This window comes from Pleurodeles waltl, chromosome 12 (genome assembly GCF_031143425.1).
Source record: "Pleurodeles waltl isolate 20211129_DDA chromosome 12, aPleWal1.hap1.20221129, whole genome shotgun sequence".
NCBI classification, from domain to species: domain Eukaryota; kingdom Metazoa; phylum Chordata; class Amphibia; order Caudata; family Salamandridae; genus Pleurodeles; species Pleurodeles waltl.
The window spans coordinates 677,159,032-677,177,755 of NC_090451.1; the positions used below are offsets into that span (position 1 = coordinate 677,159,032).

The following is an 18,724-nucleotide window of genomic DNA, read 5'->3' on the forward strand; positions in this document are numbered from 1 at the left end:
TGGGGGCCTGGTTGTTCCTGAATTTGCAAAGGGCCCTGGGGTGGGCTCCGCCGCATGAGGCCAGCGCTTGCGTCCTACTCTGAGGCCCGGTCAAGTGGGGCGGGCCACGGCGGCCTCCGGTGCGCCTGGGACTGGGGCTTCGCCTGACCCGGCCCGTGGTATTGCCGCAGGCAGCAGCAAGGAGGACATGAGGTGCCTCGCCCCTCCGGGCTGCGGCCTGGGGCTCGCGCTGCGGCCCGGGGCTTTTCCTGAACTCGCGGCGGGCCTGGGATGGGCTCTGCCGCATGAGGCCGGCACTTGCGGCCTACCCGGAGGCCCGATCGACCGGGGCAGGCTGCAAGTAGGCCGTGGCAGCCTTCGAGGGTGGCGCGCCTGAGACTGGGGGCGTTGCCTGCCACGGCCTGAGTTCTTGGTGTGGGCGGCAGCGAAGAGGAGGAGAGGTGCCCCGCCCCCCCGGGCCGCAGCCTGGGGCTCAGGCTGCGGCGTGGTACGAGATTTCAGCAGACGGGGCCTGTGCTGGGCCGATGCAGCAGGTGTGAAGGAAGCATCGGCTACTGGAGTGGCTTGGGCCTGGGGCCCGCGGGGCCCACGTCGGCTTGTGGCGAGAATGGGCCCCGCCTGGCGGCAGGAGTCGGAGCAGCTGGTGACGCCCGGCAGTGAGGCGGTGGTGGTTGGCCCCGGCTGGGGCCTCGGAGGGCCCGGACTGTGTGTTCCGATAGGGACCGGACACACCCTGAGAGGGGTGCCAGTGAACGGAGGTGGGGGGCCCACTGGCCCCCCCTCCTGGTGATGGGGCTGTGTGCAGTCGGCGGCGGCCCGGAGGTGGCCAGCGGTGTGGAGCCTGGGACCTGGTGTGCGTGGGCCTTCAAGGAGCAGCGTAGCCTGTTGTGGGGTGACCGGCCCCAGGAGGAGAGCAAAGACCGTGACAGAAGGCATCTGAAGTGGGGGGCTCGCTGGCAGCCGGTGAGACATGGTTCGTGGTGGGCCGTTGGCAGGACCCGGCCGAGTGTCATTGCATGTAGGGGCCAGAGTAGGCTCGCGTTCTGCGGAGGATGGGACCGTTGGACTCCGGGCCGTCGCTTCCCACCGGAGGGTGATCCTGAGGCATCTGGAGTGTGGCTGCCGCAGGTCCTCCACCTGCCCTTTTGGTGACTGGATCGTTGGAGGGGGCCCTGGTGGCGTTGGTGCTGCCCCAGACTAGTGACCGCCATGGGGAAGGACAAAGCAAGTAAGCAGCCGCCGGCGTCGCAGCAGCATATTGATCAATTCGCCAAGCATGCAGCCTCCCGGGTGGCAGGAGATCCGGGACCGGAGACCTCTGCGGCGGAAGGAGTGAATACGATCCTTCAGGCCATCCAATCCTCGCAGTTGGTGGTGGAGACCAGGGTCGGTGAAGTAAGAGAAGATGTGGGCCTGTTGCGGCAGGATCTGCGGACAGCAGTGGATCGAATCAAATAAGTTGAAGACCGGGTCGCCCAGACGGAGGATGAGATTGCAGAACTCAAGGCCAAAGTCGCTCAGCTGCAGACTCGCATGGTTGAACTACACCGTAGGGCAGAAGATGCCGAAAACCGCTCCATGCGTAATAACCTGCATTTTGTGGGATTCCCGGAGGGAGCGAAGGCAAGCCAGGCGATCGATTTACTGGAGCGCTGAATCAGACCGTGGGTCCCTGATCGGTGGTTCTCCCCCTGGTTTGCCATAGAGCACACCAATAGGGCATTGGCACCCCGGCCCCCGCCGGCCGATGATTGAAGGATTCCTCAACTTTAAAGATCGGGATGTCATTCTTCGGGAAGCAAGAGCCCACCCGGACCTTCGCTGGGATAACCACAGGATCCTAATATTCCCAGACTATACCTGCGAGGTGCAGGCCAGGCGCCGCTTGTACGAGAGAGTCAAGCAGAAGCTGCTTGCAATGCAAATGACTAATATGCTCCTCTTTCCCACACGCCTCAAGGTCCTTCTTTTTTGATTCACCAGAGGCTGCAGGGGACTGGCTTACAGAGCATACCCGGTCCTGCCGGAGAAAGAGGAGAAGCCTGCGTGGCGGATCGGGAGAGGATGGTCGAGCGGACCGACTTCACCAGATGGTCCAGAAGAGAAGAGGCTGGCTCCGAATGCGGAGGGAGTGCGCCTTAGCCAACCTCCCTTGCTCTCTTGAAACTGGCCCGTGCGATCCATGCGAGGCTCAGAGGGCATGAATGAACGCTACCCCCACCCCCCAGGCACAAGGCAGTGGATGGCCGCATTGCAGAACTCCAACTTAATGACACTCTTGTTTTTACAGTTTGGTGTGACAGATGCTTCTGGGGTGGAAGTATGGGGAGGGGGGCAGTTGGGGGGGTTCATGGGATTGGTCATCTGGAGTTTTTTACGGTTGAGTTTGTGTTATGCTCTCCAGTGTTGGTCTAGTTGGTCATGATGGGAAGGTCAGACGGGAACACTGCACACACAATCACTGATTTCTTACTCATGCCAGAGCTGGCTAAGCGGGTTCTCTCGTGGAACGTAATGGGCCCCTTGATAAAATTATATGATCTGCGGTCTTCTGTACCCTCCGCCGCTCTTGCTCCAGGAGACCCACTTGCTTGTTACTCTGTGACCTATGATCTTGAGGGGGGGATACGACAGGGTCGACCATGAGGGTTTCTCCAGAGGCTCTAGAGTGGTGGCCGTCTTGTTGCACCGTTCTTTACCTATGGTGGTTGCTGCCTCCCGGTTGGATCCGCAGGTATGTGGTAATCTCCGGACTACTTGGGAGGCACCCCATCAATATCCTTAGTGGCAGGGCTTCCCTGGGTCAAAACATTTTGGGGGGCGATTTCAACTCCATAATGAACCCAGAGATGGATATCACCGGACCTTTGTACTCGAGCCAAGTTACCAGGGCGTCAGGGCTGCTCAGATGGGTGGGGGGTGTCTCGGTGTCTGTGATGTGTGGCGGGTATGGCAACCCCAATTGCGACAGTACGCCCACACGTCGTCGTCTTTGTGTGCTGGAGCGTGCGCGTTGCCAGAGGGTGTTGGCGCTTGAGGCCCAGGCGGTGCGCCTGGAGGGCCAACTCACCAATGCCACGCATTTGGCTGTCACAAGGCAGCTCACCTTGGTGAAGGAAGAGATTAGACACGCCACTCTTGAGAAAGAGAAGCACGTGTGGCGGGCCTCCGCGGTCCGAGTGTACAGGTGGGGGGACAAAAATGGCAAGCTTTTGCATTGGCTTGTGACGCGACCGATGGCTGGCAGAGTCGGAGTCAGAGTTGATGATTCGGGAGCCATTTCCCGGACACCATGCGAGATAGCACGGAGTTTCGCCACGTATAACGCGAGGCTCTACGAGGAGCGTCACAGGCCCCAAGTGGAGAGGGAGGCCCCTTTGCTGCGAGAGGTGTTCTTTCCAAGGATCTCGGTGGTGGACAGACGGGACCTCAACGAGCCCACTGGCCTCCAGGAAATTGGGGCTGCTATATCAGAGTTGGCTGCGGGTAAGACCCCGGGCCCCGATGGGTTCCCGGCAGAGTTCTACAATACGTTTTGCAATATCCTCACCCCTCCATTTGCTTGCCATGTTTAAAGAGGCAGAGAAGACTGGGGGTTTCCCCCGGGGCTCGACCAGGCCACCATTGTGGTGATTCCTAAGATGAGTCCCCCCACGAGGTTTTGCTCTGCGTACCGCCCCATCTCGCTTCTGAATACTGAGATCAAGATACTGTCCATGGTCTTGGTCACTAGGTTGAGGAGAGTGTTGACTTCACTTATACACCTGGACCAGTATGGTTTTATGCCAGCCAAGAGTACCAGGCCTTGTATTAGGCAACTGCACGTGGCTCCAGCCAACAGGGCCCTCTTGACCTCTCCGTTGGCGCTCCTCCTCATGGACTTCAAAAATGTGTTTGACACGGTGAACTGGTCCTACCTTGAAGAGGTGCTTGCAAGTGCTGGATTTGGTCCACGGTTCCGCGCACTGGTGGGACTCCTCTACTCTAATCCCAGGTAAACGGGGCAGTGTCAGACCAATTTCCTGTCCGCAGGGGTACCCATGAGGGCTGTCCCCGCTCCTATTCGCACAAGCGATTGAGTTACTGGTGCAGCTCTTAAGGGAGGACCCCCTAAAGGACGGTTGGGCTTGGCCCACTGGGAGGGAGGACCGCAATGCGTTATACGCAGACGATGTGCTCTTGTTCTTGGCTAACCCAGCCAACAGTGGACCTCGGATGATGCAGCTGCTGGGGCTGTTTGCCGAGGCGTCAGGTTTGATAATTAACCCCAGTAAATCTCCCTTGGTTCCGTTGAGCCCCACCAGGGACTGCTATAATTGGCAAAACGCTATTCCTATCAGACGCAATAGTTTCCGGTATCTGGGGGTGCACATAGCGCTGTTACCCGAGCTGGCATAGTCTCTTAATGTGGTGCCACTAACTTGGTGAGTCAAGGAGGACCTCCAGCGCTGGCGGTCACTGCCTCTCAACATCCTGGGCTGGGTAGCGCTGTATTAAATGATGGTGCTTCCCCAGTTCCTCTATACGCTCCAGAACTTCCCCTATCACATCCCCAGGTGGCGGTTCAGGGAGATGGAGGTGGAGGTGGTTGCGAGGCAATTCCTTTGGCACAACTCGCACCCCAGGCTGGCTTTTCGTACCTGCCAGGGTGATGTATATAAAGGGGGTCTGGGGATGTCTAACCTCGATCTGTACCACCTTGCGGTACATCTGCTGGTTGTTAATGAATAGTTGGTGGGGCTTGGTCGAGCCCCCACATATCAGTTGGAACTCTTGATGATGGGCTTTCCCAGTTGGTTTGGGATGCTGTACTGTGCCCCCCGCCTCTGAAAATCCAGGAGATGAAAAGGGTGGTGCTGAGGGATCGGGGCTGCACTGCGGGTGACTGGGGGGTGGCGCCGCCTCACTCAACAGACTCCACTGTGGCAGGGATTGTGGCTGGGATAGGTCTCGGTGCTTCAGGGGTTCCACAAATGGGACCTCATAGGTATTTCGCTACTGGGCGATGTCTGGGTGGGTTCCCACATGCGGTCCTTTCAGGAGCTTCAGCAGCAGTTCTCGCTCACCAGGTCCCAGTTTCATAAATACCTGCAACTCAGACATGCATTGCAGGTGCACATTCAGGCACGGACGGTTCTCCCTGAGTTTAGCCCTGTTGAAGCCAAGACACTGATGGGCACCCTGGGTAGAGGGTGTGTGTCGTGTATTTATCGCACCTTAGTCATTAACACAGCGCAGACGCTTGACACGCTCCGAGAGCGGTGGGAACGGTGGGTGGGTCCAATAGCAGATGAAGATTGGAGGGACGCTTTGATGGGCCCGCGGACATTGACCATGACCTCCCGTCTCCGGGTGGTGCAGACCTACTTTCTCCACATGGCATATCTCACTCCCAACAGGTTGCATAGAGCGGGTCTCCGGCCCCAGGCTAACTGTCCTCGTTGTACAAGCCCCAGTGCGGGCTTTTTCCATATGGTGTGGACTTGCTCCCACAAAGCCACCTACTGGCTGGCGGTGGTAAAGGAGATCTCCAGAGTCTTCCAGGTGGAGGTCAAGGTCACCTGTTACCTATTTTATTGGGGGTTGTTGAGGGGGTAGATTCCAGCAGAGCGGACCGGTCATTTGTGGGAATGGCCTGCGTGGTGGCCAAGAGAGAAATTACAGCGTGTTGGAAAGTAGAAACTGCCCCTGCGCTTGCAAAGTGGCGCCTGGGGGTGGACTGTTGTGCCCAGCAAGAGAAATTGGTTTATGAAGCGAGGGGCTGTCCAGCTAAGCATGGAAAAGTGTGGGGGAGGTGGATGGGGACATGGGAAGATTGTGCAGCAGGCATTGCTTCATTGCAGGAATGTTGTCCGCCTTGTCTTTGACTACCATGATGGTTCTTGAATGTATACCTGTGTTATATGCTTTGGACCTGTGCAGTTTCGGTCCGCAAAGTGTTATCGTGACCCGTTGGATTGCATGTTGCTATATAAAACTAATAAAAATGTTTTTTTTTTTTTTAAACAACACTGGCACTGAAGGGATCTACCTTTTGTGTGAATCTGCTCCTTGAAAAATAGCAAAATGTACTAATTCAAGAGAGGTTGCCAGTGGCTGCAAGTGACCGATCCAAAGCACCTTGCTATACGCTATAATGGGCATAATCAAAATATGAAAGACACAACAAAAGACCAGTGGATGGAGAGAGCTGGCTGGAAGCCCCTTTAGGTAGTAGAAAATAATGTTTGTAAATTCAAAATGACCAGGCGAACACAAGACCAACGGATGAAGAGAGTTGTATGAAAGCCCCCTTAGGTATGCAGAGTAAATTATGTTTGTAAATTCAAAATGTCCAGGCAACCACGAGACCTACTAAACTGATCAAATCTAATCTTAAAACATAGACTTTTTCAGAGGAGTGTAGCTATTATTGGGGCTTATAAGATAAACCTGAAATAAGCACACACATGCGTTGTTAATAAGTAAGTGTGACACAGAGCAAAGGCCAGTAGGCTATTATGTCTGTGACTGAATTTTAATATCGTAAACATTTTTAAAAAATACTTTCCAATTTCCTTAACTTTCGAGCAATATGCTGCTGCAGGTAAATGTATTTTTTTTAATTTACAAAACTTGTTATTTGCTGATTCAGGAAGACTGTACTGGGGGGTGGCTGTTCAATGATGGACAGCTGGCTCATGATCCACACCACTAATGTGATTTAGCTGGAACTGAGCTCTGCACTCTTAAAGTGACTCTGTTGTTAAGATGGTCCACCAAATCAGTCCTTCCTAGAGATCTGTGACCATTGTGTTTTTGAGAGACTAAGCAAGAGTAGGGATTTCATACCTATGCATGAGTGCTTTTGGCTTGTCATAACTTCCTCTTTTGGAATTTTCTGTGCTTATCTTGGTTATAGTATAAAACTGAAAGTTCCATTCTAGAGGGCTGGAGCGGAGAAATAATTGATAAAGGTGATAGTTGAGGAGGCAATGGGCGAGGTGACAATTTAGCTCAATGTACTTCAGCTAGTCTTCCTTACATTTTTAACAGTAGAGAGGACCTTGAAGATGTATCACCTCAACATATCTGCAAGGTGATTTTACATACTCACACTGAACAAAGTGTTCTGTGAAAGATCATGCACAAGAATTATTTTGTCACTTCAGCATGAACAACAGTCAATTAAGGTACCGTTTTCAGTGTGAGAAGGCAATAAAGCAACTACGAGTCTGATACTGAAATTCAAGTGTATCTGCATTTAAATCTTCCATCAGCAAGAGGCAATCACTACTGTCATAGTAATTTATTTTAGTACAAGTAAAACTTTATAAAGCATGGATCTCCAACTAAGGCCGTAACTGAAAGGGATAACACACTGGTGTGGAAAGTTTGAGCCAATAAGGGGCAGCTAAAGTTAGATTGCTAAGCAGTAAAATTAAAGACTCGCCTTGAAAGCACTTCTGCATGTGACATAAAACAAAGGCTGAATGAGAGCAGAGCACATTCAGGTGAAGGTGTTTTCTTAAAGTATGTCACCCATTGTTAGAAATGGGGACTTTGGTTGCCAGTCAGGTTACCCCCCTTTCCAAGCAAGAACCCTCACTCTAGTCAGGGTAAAAGACAATCACCTTCAGCTAATCCCTGATTACCCACTTGGTAGCTTGGCACGAGCAGTAGGCTTAACTTCAGAGTGCTAGGTGTAAAGTATTTGTACCAACACACACAGCAACTTAATGAAAACACTACAAAATGAAACAACACAGGTTTAGACAAATAGGAAATATGTATTTAAACAAAACAAGACCAAAATGACAAAAATCCACAATACACAAGTCAAGTTATCACTATAAATGCAAAAAGAGTCTTCATGTAACTTTAAACACACAATAACACTGTTAGCGTGAAAATGTACGTTGGGTGCATCAAAAATAACTCAGCACAGGTGAGTGTGCGTCAAAAAGGGCTTGTGATCTGTCGATTTCACTCACGAGCGAGACCTTGCATTGTTTCTCCTTTTGTCCGGTCAGGCGCGTCATTTCTTCTCTCCGCAGGAGAGCGATGCGTCGATACGGTCAGCACTCTCGGGTCCAGGCATGCCTTGCATTGCTTTTACATGCCCAGCGGTGTTTGCATCAGAATTCCAGCCGCACGATGATCCGAAAACCACGCAGCGCAGGTTGCCATCTCACCAGCCTCTGTCAGCGATGGTGCACGTCGTTTCCCCAGCTCAGTGCATCGATCTTCTGGTCACGTTGCAGGCGAGCATCGATGTTCAGCCGCAGATCGGAGTTGTGTCGATCCTTTCCCCGCACGGTGTTCTGTGCGTGGATTTCTTCCTCTTAGGCTGGCAGCTTCTCCTTTCAAGGTCCTAGGAACTTGATGGGCACAAATTGTCAGAGCAGGAGTCTCTCCAGAGACTCCAGGTGCTGGCAGAGAGAAGTTCTGCTATCCCTGAGACTTCAAACAACAGGAGGCAAGCTCTAAATCAAGCCTTTGGAGATTTCTTCACAAGATGGAAGGCACACAAAGTCCAGTCTTTGCCCTCTTATTCTGGCAGAAGCAGCAACTGCAGGATAGCTCCACAAAGCACAGTCACAGGCAGAGCAGCTCTTCTTCCTCAGCTCTTCAACTCTTCTCCAGGCATAGGTTCCTCTTGGTTTCCAGAAGTGTTCTAAAGTCTGTGGTTTTGGGTGCCTTCTTATACCCATTTTCTCTTTTGAAGTAGGCCTACTTCAAAGCAAAGTCTCTCTTGATTGTGAAATCCTGCCTTGCCCAGGCCAGGTCCCAGACACTCACCAGGGGGTTGGGACTGCATTGTGTGAGGGCAGTCACAGCCCTTTCAGGTGTGAGTGACCACTCCTCCCCTCCCTCCTAGCACAGATGGCTCATCAGGAAATGTAGACTACACCCCAGCTCCCTTTGTGTCACTGTCTAGTGTGAGGTGCAACCAGCCCAACTGCCAAACTGACCCAGACAGGGAATCCACAAACAGGCAGAGTCACAGAAATGGTATATGCAAGAAAATGCTCACTTTTTAAAAGTGGCATTTTCAAACACACAATCTTAAAATCAACTTTACTAAAATATGTATTTTTAAATTGTGAGCTCAGAAACCCCAAACTCCACATGTCCATCTGCTCCCAAAGAGAATCTACACTTTAATCAAATTTAAAGGTAGACCCCATGTTAACCCATGAGAGGGACAGGCCTTTGTAACAGTGAAAAACAAATTTAACAATATTTCACTGTCAGGACATATAAAACACATTACTATATGGCCTACCTTAACCATACACTGCACCCTGCCCTTGGGGCTACCTAGGGCCTACCTTAGGGGTGCCTTACATGTAAGAAAAGGGAAGGTTTAGGCCTGGCAAGTGGGTACACTTGCCAAGTCGAATTTACAGTTAAAACTGCCCACACAGACACTGCAGTGGCAGGTCTGAGACATGATTACAGAGCTACTTATGTGGGTGGCACAACCAGTGCTGCAGGCCCACTAGTAGCATTTGATTTCCAGGCCCTGGGCACCTCCAGTGTACTTTACTAGGGACTTACTAGTAAATCAACTATGCCAATCATGGATAAACCAATTACATACACATTTTGTACAGGAGCACTTGCACTTTAGCACTGGTTAGCAGTGGTAAAGTGCTCAAACTGCAACATCAGTGTCCAGCACACATCAACAACGTGGGAAACAGAGGCAAAAAGTTAAGGGAGACCACGCCAAGGATGAAAAGTCTAACACCCATGTTGGAAACTGCTGTGTATGCACACAGTTCACAGTGGACTGCATCTTTTTTTCATTTTGCTGTGCAGGAAAATAAATTATAACTGGTACTGCTCACTATTTGGCAGGTTCTGAGACAGTGCCACCTATGGATCCTTGTGAAGCAATAACAAGTCAACTTCATCAGCTTTTAGTATGCAGCATTTAGTAGAGGAAATGTCTGCAAATATTTTGTTCCAAGAGAAGTGTTATGTTATGCGTACAATGTGTACCAACACTAAGGCCCTCATTACAAGTGTGGCGGTCTCAAGACTACCACACTTGCGATGGCGGTCGGACCCCGCAGACGGGGTGGTCCAACTGCCCTATTTTGACCATGACAGATGAGCCACGGTCCGACCACCGGTGCCACCAGGTTGCCCCCTGTTGACAGCCAGGTGGTCACAATCCACCAGGGTTTTATGAGTCCCCTTTTCGCCAGCCTTTGCATTGCAGTCTCACAGTCATGCAAAGGCTGGCAGAAACCGGGTGTTGGGGGGTCCATGGGGACCCTGCACTGCCCATGCATTTGGCATGGGCAGTGCAGGGGCATCGATGGACAGCCCCATCGTGCTTTTTACTGCCCGAATTACGGGCAGCGAAATGCGCAACAGGTGCTATTGCACCCGATGCAACCACAACGTTGCCGCCAGCCCGATTATGAGCCTGCGTCAAAGTTGTGGTGAGTCTTCCGCAGGGCCAGCCAACAGAAACACTGTTTTCGTTGCTCGCCCATCGGAAAACTTCTAATAGGGCGGCCAGCATACCGCCAGCACTGGTGGTATGCTGGTTGCAACGGCTTTGCCGTACTTTTAAAAAAGATCGCTGAAGCCGTAATGAGGGCCTTTGTGTTTTCATACTGTGATTTACTAAACCTGAGCATCTTCAATTTTCACAGCTACCTTTAGATGATGAGGTCTAGGGTGAAGAAATGAGCAAGTAAATGTTTTCACAACAGACCATAATGAAGAAATTTAATCCAGTTTACTATGTGTTCTGTGACAAATACACTCATTGTCAGTGCTTGTTCATGAGGGAGATTTCTTAGTGACAAGTACACTTTTAATGTTAAGTTTAAAGCACACTTGAGAGGAGAAGATCCAAGGTCACTTTGTCATATGGCAACTTATTTTAAAATCAATATGTTATGACTTCTTGTCCGGTTCAAAATTACCCTTTTCAGCACTATTTCAGTGTTGTATTTAATGTGCTTTTTTAACAATGCATACTTATTTTGGTGAGGTTTTTTTTAAAAAAAAAAGAAATTCAGAATATCACTATGCCTCCTTTTTTCCTAAGTCAACCTACTGAACCATTGCTAAAATAGTCAAAATTTAAAAAGTTATTCATGAAGCATAGCAGAATGCATGGTACTGATTTAAGTGCTGCGAGAAAATAGTCTCAATTATTACACTGTCTTGGAGAATAATACCAGGAGGTGTTGAAAAATGTGCCTAGTTTGTCTGCTGAAGAAGAGAGGTTTGAATGAATTTAATATTTGTATTAAAAAATGGATATACATTATTTACCCAGGGTTAGTACCATCATGGAAATATAATATTTTAGCAAGAGAAAGCAGGATGGAACCGAATCTTTTGAAGAGTATGTTACTTCTATACAGTGCTTAATTTGTCAATAAAAACGTGTCAGTGCCCAAAGCCCTCCTCCTAAACACCAGCTGAAAATAAATGCGTGAACACGGAATACTGAGGCAGCATAATCCTGAAGCCATCTCAGGCCTCTCCAATCCATTTAAAGCCACTCACTGCCCCTACAGCTCATTCTAGCAGCTTTCTACTTTGTCCCTTTGTGACGCTTTTTCATTTTTCCCTTCCTCTGTCTTTCCCATAGGTGTCTTTTGCTCGCAGTAAATGCTCAAGGCAGAAGAATAAGCGCCGGCCCTCAAAAATAAGTGCCGGTGCTCAGCACCGGAAACAAGCACAAATTAGGCACTGCTTGTATAAGAAAATGAATGAGGACATGTAAGTCTGGTGCTTTGTGGGAAGACCGCATCAGAGATCAGTTTGTGTTATGTTGCAACAATGGGCATAGTCGTGAACAGCTGTGGTAGTTAAAGAATAACCCCACTTTATGTAAAGTCATATTGATTGCAAAAAGGGTATAACACATTTATAAGTCTGTGGAAGTTATAAAAATGTACAGTGATATCTTAATGAAAACTTCAGATAGGGTAACTTTAATTGGATTGCAGACAGGAAGAAAGTAACACTTTCAAAAAAATGTATGATCAAAGGCCAGTGCTATAGATGTGAGAAAACTGGACATATGGCCAATGGCAGAAAATTGCCCTGCGATTACAGCTTTGTGAAATTGGTTTGGTAAAAGAAGATATCTTGTTCTACGTTCCAAGAGTGGTTCTGTTACGCTTACAAACAGATCAGTACAGGAAGTCTGTGATGAAGCTACTTTACAAATTTGTTTGCAGAGTCAATGATCATCATGATGGAAAAGTTCAAATTAATGATATGGAAGTTAAAACGATGTTTGATTTCTGTTCAAGAATGACCAGAATTGCTAAAGAAGTCTTTGAATTAATGTTTATGAAAAACATGAGCTTGAAAAAAATGGATATTGCCCAAGTACTTGGGAGGACAAAATATCAAAATTTTAGAGTTTTTGAAACTGTATTAGAATTTAATGACATAATGACATTGGGAAACATTTATTGGCTTCATTAGAAATCTGCCAGACCCATGGGTAGGAGACCGCCGCAAGACTGGCAGGCTCACCCACCCCCGGCCCTACTACGAAGTTTCCACTGGGCTGACTGGCAGAAACCGGCGGCCAGACCAGTGGAAACCATGCAGCAGCATCGTCCTCGGCTTCTCATGGAGCCAATGTCGTCACATAGAGGGTGCCCCAAGCACTCTCCGAATGCACACTGGCTGCTATAGCTGACCACGACTCCGACCACTGCCACCCAGGAACAATGTTCCTGGTGGTGGCGGCAGTCCTCTGGCAGTCAAACCACCAGGGTTGTAATGTACTGATCAGACCGCCAGGAGTGAGGAAGTCCAATCGCCACCACGAGTCCGGCTGTCTTAAAACCACCAGACTCGTAATGAGGCCCCTATGTGTTCATCAAAGGAGACTGTACAACTCGATGGCCACATCAGAAAGAGCTGAAGATCATACTTGATCCTAAATCTCACCCTCAAGTACTGCTGAGAGAAGCAGTGAAGCTCTGCACAGAAAATCAACCAGATTGTATGCATTTTGATAACACTTTTCCTGAACTTTTTGAAATAAGTTAGGATGACTGAAAAGCTATGTAGATATAATTCATCTTAAGGAAAGCCTGTAGTCTCTAAACGTACCCTCCACAGTAGGGAGGGGGTGGGGGGAGAAGGGGGGGCGGCGAGGAATATGACGCTGTACAGAAGAAACTTGACAGATTGTACTTTGAAAGTATCATCATTCCTGCTCAAGGTAATGAATGGTTGGCTCCCAAAGTGGTGGCAACGAAGCCTCACGAGAGGTTATGCTGTGAATTGATCTCCATGTTCTTAAAAAATAAATTATTGTTATTGCATTTACTTTGCCCACCATCAATGAGCTGACCTGCCTAGAGTCATATACTTTAGCAAACTTGGCCTGGCTTCAGTTTACTATCATATTCATCTACATGAAGATTCAAAGCATTTGAGTTATTTTGTTACTTTTATGGGCTCATTTAAATTCATGCCTATGCCTTTGGACTTGTGTCTGTGGCCTCTGTTTTTTTCAGAGAGCTGTGACACTGATGTCAGGAGAAACAAAAGTAGAGACAGTTTATCAGGATGATGTTCTGATTCATGGCAATTCATGCTCAGAACAACAATGGATATAGGTTTTGGAAAAAAATATAGGTACAGTCAAGGAGACTTTAATATCTTTAGACTTCGTTGATTATTTTCTAATGAATCATTTAAGTTCTCTTTTCACCTCTCTAGGTGACTGCTCTACAGAGGGCAAAAGAACATCATTTTGTAAACCTATCCTGTCTACAATGTTAGTATGAGAGCCTGCAGCAGCACTCTGTGTAAGATCATGGCTGATTGTATTCAATTTTAACTTAAGACTTTGTAGTGACAGTAACCCCTTATGACATTCACATAAATTCACCAATTGAGTTAAACATGCCTGATAGTTATTTTTGCCAGCACCTTGACTGAGCTCCAGCAGCGGCTTAGATGTTGACTATTGATCCTTGAAACATAACCTATCAATCAATCAATCAAACATATTTATACAGTGTGCTACTCACCCGTGAGGGTCTCAAGGCGCTATGGGGGGTCACTGCTGCTCGAAGAGCCAGGTCTTGAGTTGCCTCCGGAAGGCGAGGTGGTCCTGGGTGGTCCTGAGGTGGGTGGGGAGGGAATTCCACGTCTTGGCTGCCAGGTAGGAGAAGGATTTCCCACCTGCAGTCGTTCGGCGGATGCGAGGGACGGCGGCGAGAGCGAGGCCGGTGGATCGGAGTTGACGGGTGAGCGTGTAGAAGGTGAGGCTACGGTTGAGGTATTCGGGGCCCTTGTTGTGGAGGGCTTTGTGTGCGTGGGTGAGGAGCCTGAAGGTGATCCTTTTGTTGATGGGTAACCAGTGTAGGTGTCTCAGGTGGGCGGAGATGTGGCTGTGGCGGGGTACTTAGAGGATGAGGCATGCAGAGGCGTTTTGTATTCGCTGAAGACGTTTCTGAAGTTTTGCGGTGATTCCTGCATATATGGTGTTTCCGTAGTCCAGGCGGCTTGTGACGAGGGCGTGGGTCACAGTTTTTCCGGTGTCGGCGGGGTTCCAGCGGAAGATCTTTCGGAGCATGCGGAGTGTGAGGAAGCAAGAAGACAAGACGGCGTTGACTTGCTTGGTCATGGTGAGAAGGGGGTCCAGGATGAATCCGAGGTTGCGTGCGTGGTCTGAGGGGGAACCTAATGAAAGCAATTGTGAATTTGTTCTTTTGAGAATTAGCATTTGTTGGATATTCACAGTTCAATGATAGACAATTATACATTAAGCCCAAACCTTCAACGGCAAATCAAGGGAGGACGATTTATGACCCTTTGTATCTCTAGCTCTGATTCCCAAGAATTTGACTCAGACCTGGTAAATTGATCACGAGAGGGAGTTTAAATTTACACGCGCTAAGGCACTCATCCAAAAAAGACAAAGAGTAAACTTCTGTCATAAAGAGAAGGAAAAAGAAAAAAGTACCTGTCACTTGCATGAGTAAGGATCTTAAACGGGCACATTGTGATGGTATAGAAATAGAGAATAATTTGACTGATCTTTACACTTTGAGAGCTTATGGAAATGACAATGTGTTCGACTTTTTCATAACAAGTATGTTTAAGAGAATTGAACTAATGAGAGCAAAATACAGTCTTGTGTATTGACTCCTAATCCTCCTTGACATAAAATGTTGCATTACAGATTGCCAGCTGCTGCGCTACGACTGGTCTATCAATGTGGAGTAGAAAGTTTCTGACTGAACAGCAGGTCTACAAGGTGCCAATACTACCACAGGCAGGAGCAAATCAGTGGGAAAAAAATACATTTGAATAGGACCATGGGTTCAATCTTCTACAAAGTAGGAGAGTCATGAAGTACAATTTTTCAATTTTCCTTTGACAGGGACATGGAGACAATTTTAAAATGGTGATAGAAGGTCTCTACAGGTTCATGGTGCTCTATTTACTTTTTATTTTTTTTATTTTAATATGTCGGAGGGAGGGGGTTACATGAGAAAAAAAAGAAGAAGACATAATATATCAGTGCGAAGAAAGTAAAGTAAACAAAACAACGGGAGAAAGAAGACCTTTAAAAAAACCTCAGTTATATATATCACATATCGAAACAATTAGCATTTTTTTTTTTTTTTTAAACTGTGTCTTGATATTCCAACCATCTAGTCAGTGGTGCCCACATTCGTTCTCCTCTATGTCTCTTCTTATGACCCTTTAACTTATAAAGACTTAATTCAGTATTATAGATGGTAAGTAATCTAGAGCGCCAATTCTCAAACGTGGGGGGTTCTTTTTTGAGCCAATCTGTAGCAATACATAAGCGGTATATTGCCATGGACAAAAATAAAAATCGCCTTATTTTATACAGTGCAGGTTCCGTACTTTCAGGTGAGTCCACGACTCCCAATACTACCAGCATAACAGTAACCTGAATATTGCAATGCGTGATCTTCTTAAGGAATACCTCTATCTCATTTAATATTCCCTGCAACATTGGGCATACAAAAAACATATGCATTATCTCAGCTTCAACATCCCCACATCGATTGCAGCTTCCAGAGGATATCCCCCACTTTTTCAGTTTTGCTGGAGTATAATATAAGTCCATCAGTGTTTTGTAATGCTGGGTTTTCAAATTAGCTGATAGAAATGTTGTCTCAGCCATGGCTAAGGATTGGTCCACCCACTCTCCAGCCACCCCAAATCGTGCAATCCATCTCTCATTCTGTTGTGCCATATCATCTACTTGTAACTCTGTTAGTAACTTATATAACTTGCCAATCTTTGCCCCATTTTTAACAGCCTCAACTACCGGGATCTCCGACAACTGTACTGTAACGCACTTCTGAGACTGTAAAAAAATTTGTATTTGCAAAAATTAAAAAAAATGGGTCTTAGGTAAGCCAAATTGAGACTGTAGATCCGTAAATGATTTATAACCGGATTTACAATACAAGTCTCCGACTTTATTTATTCCCCTAGAACGCCAAAAATCTAGTATGGGATCCCTAAAGATATGATTTGGGATAGCTGAAAATTTCACTGGTGTATAAGCCGTAATCTTTCCCAGTCACATACTCCGTTTTATCTGAGCCCAAACCTTGAAGGCGGACAAAAAAGGCTTAAATCTTACTTTTTTAAAGTAACTTGGTTCCTCAAATTTTGATAACCAACCACTTGCCTCCCCACCCGCCATCATAGTATAAATAGGGGTTGATTTTACTTCTTCATTACCCTTAAAACTTCCCCTTATAAGTTCATCCATATGTTGAAGGCAACAGGCGTAGTAATACAGTGTAAAATTAGGGACTGACCACCCGCCTCGATCTTTGGGAAGTGTCATATACTTCATTGCCCTTCTCGTTTTAGCATATCCCCATAAAAAATTATTCCCCATCTTTTTCAATCTTTTAAGCCATTTTTTATCAACCTCAAGGGGAATAGCCCGAAATAAATATAGGATTTTTGGCAGAACCAAAATTTTCAATACATTGCAGCGACCCTCTAGCGATAAGTGCAAATTATGCATTCAGTCTAAATCCCTCTTTATTCTATTTAATAATGGGATAAAATTAATTTCCACCAACCGATTAACCACTGATGTAATCTTCACCCCCAAATACACTGCTTCAGATACCAATCGTCTATCTACTAGTGAAACGTGCCCAGAACATACTATTTGTGTTTTATCTGAGTTCAGCTATATCCGGAGTATTTTCCGAACTCTCTTGCCTCTATTTCTATTGCCTTAATAGCTTCCTCCGTGTTGCTTGTCACTATAGCTACATCATCAGCATATGCAAACACCTTATATGTTTCTCCATGATATAATAGAGGTTGAATATTTTTGCATTCTTCTAATCTCAGCAAGAAAGAATCAATATATAGAGCAAAGAGCAAGGGGGAACATGGACACCCTTGTCTAGTCCCCCTAGAGATTAAGATAGTATCTGATTCCAAACCAGCAATGCAAATTCTAGCTTTTGGGGCTACATATAAAGTTTTTATAGCTGTGATATATCCACTCCCTATACCTTTCCAGCGCATGACTTCCCATAGAAACTTCCACGATACACGATCAAATGCCTTCTCGGCATCCAAAAGTAATAATCCTAAATTTGTTTGATATAGTTCTGCAAGATTAAACATGGCTATTATTCTTCTTATATGATCTATTGTATCTCTACCCGGAATAAACCCATGTTGTTGTTTTCTAACCAGCCTGACTATCACATTTGCCAATCTACTGGCCAAAATCTTTGCATAAATCTTTCCATCTACGTTTAACAAAGATATGGGTCTATATGAACTGGGGAACTCTGTTGATTTATCCTTTTTTTTTAGCACTATAATACTTGCACATTCCCACGATAAGGGTGCCTGACCTGCCTGCGCTATACAAAAAATGCTATGCATATCCTTTTTAATGTCTATCAGGAAGGTCTTGTAAAATTCAAGTGGTATTGCATCCGGTCCAGCAGCTTTCCCTGTTGCCAGGGAGCTTACTGCCTCAATTATCTCATCAATACGAATTGGTGCATCTAATGTAATTTGTTCCTCAGAAGAGAGCCTTGTACTCTTTAATCCCCCCAGAAATTCACTAACCTTTTTTTGTAGCTGTTCAGAATACACTATATCTTCACTATACAGCTCCTGATAGTAACCCTTAAAAACCTCTAGAATTCCTTCTAACTCTGTATGTTTCCGCCCATTACCATCAATTATATTCAAAACATTCTGTTTAACTGCCTTTTGTCTGACCCGTCTAGCTAAGACTTTTCCTGTGGATTCACCATATTCATAACACTCCAATCGGTGACTTTGATAGACGGCTGCCACTGTTTTATTCAAGTAAGCATTTATTTTAGCTTTAAGAATCGCCATTTGGGTCTGAGTGAGAGTAATGTCTTCTCTACTAGTAATTTTACTAGCTAATTCCCTCTCTTTTGTTATTAATCTTTCTTGAAGTTCTACAATTTCCTTCCCCCTAATTTTCTGTATTCCCAAACTATAGCTAAGAGTTTCACCTCTCACTGCAGCTTTAAATGAATCCCATACCATCCCCGGATCTGCCGTATTCCTATTGATATCAAAAAAGTGGTGAATCCACTCTTTCATATGGGATATATATCCTGGGTCAACCAACAATTTCCTATCAAATGTCCATACACGACGCGGATTAGATGGTCCCTTAATTGTTATGGACAATATTAATGGATTATGATCTGAT

At 46.9% G+C, this 18,724-nt stretch overlaps 1 protein-coding gene across 1 annotated transcript in view; it reads left to right on the forward strand.

The window, feature by feature from the left end:
- Positions 1–3,641: 3,641 nt before the first annotated feature.
- LOC138267232 (extracellular calcium-sensing receptor-like) overlaps positions 3,642–18,724 on the forward strand; it is a 65,905-nt gene continuing 50,822 nt past the window's right edge. The window contains exon 1 of the mRNA XM_069216087.1: positions 3,642–3,994. Within this exon, the coding sequence (XP_069072188.1) occupies positions 3,642–3,994 (353 nt within the window). The remainder of the gene's footprint in view (positions 3,995–18,724) is intronic.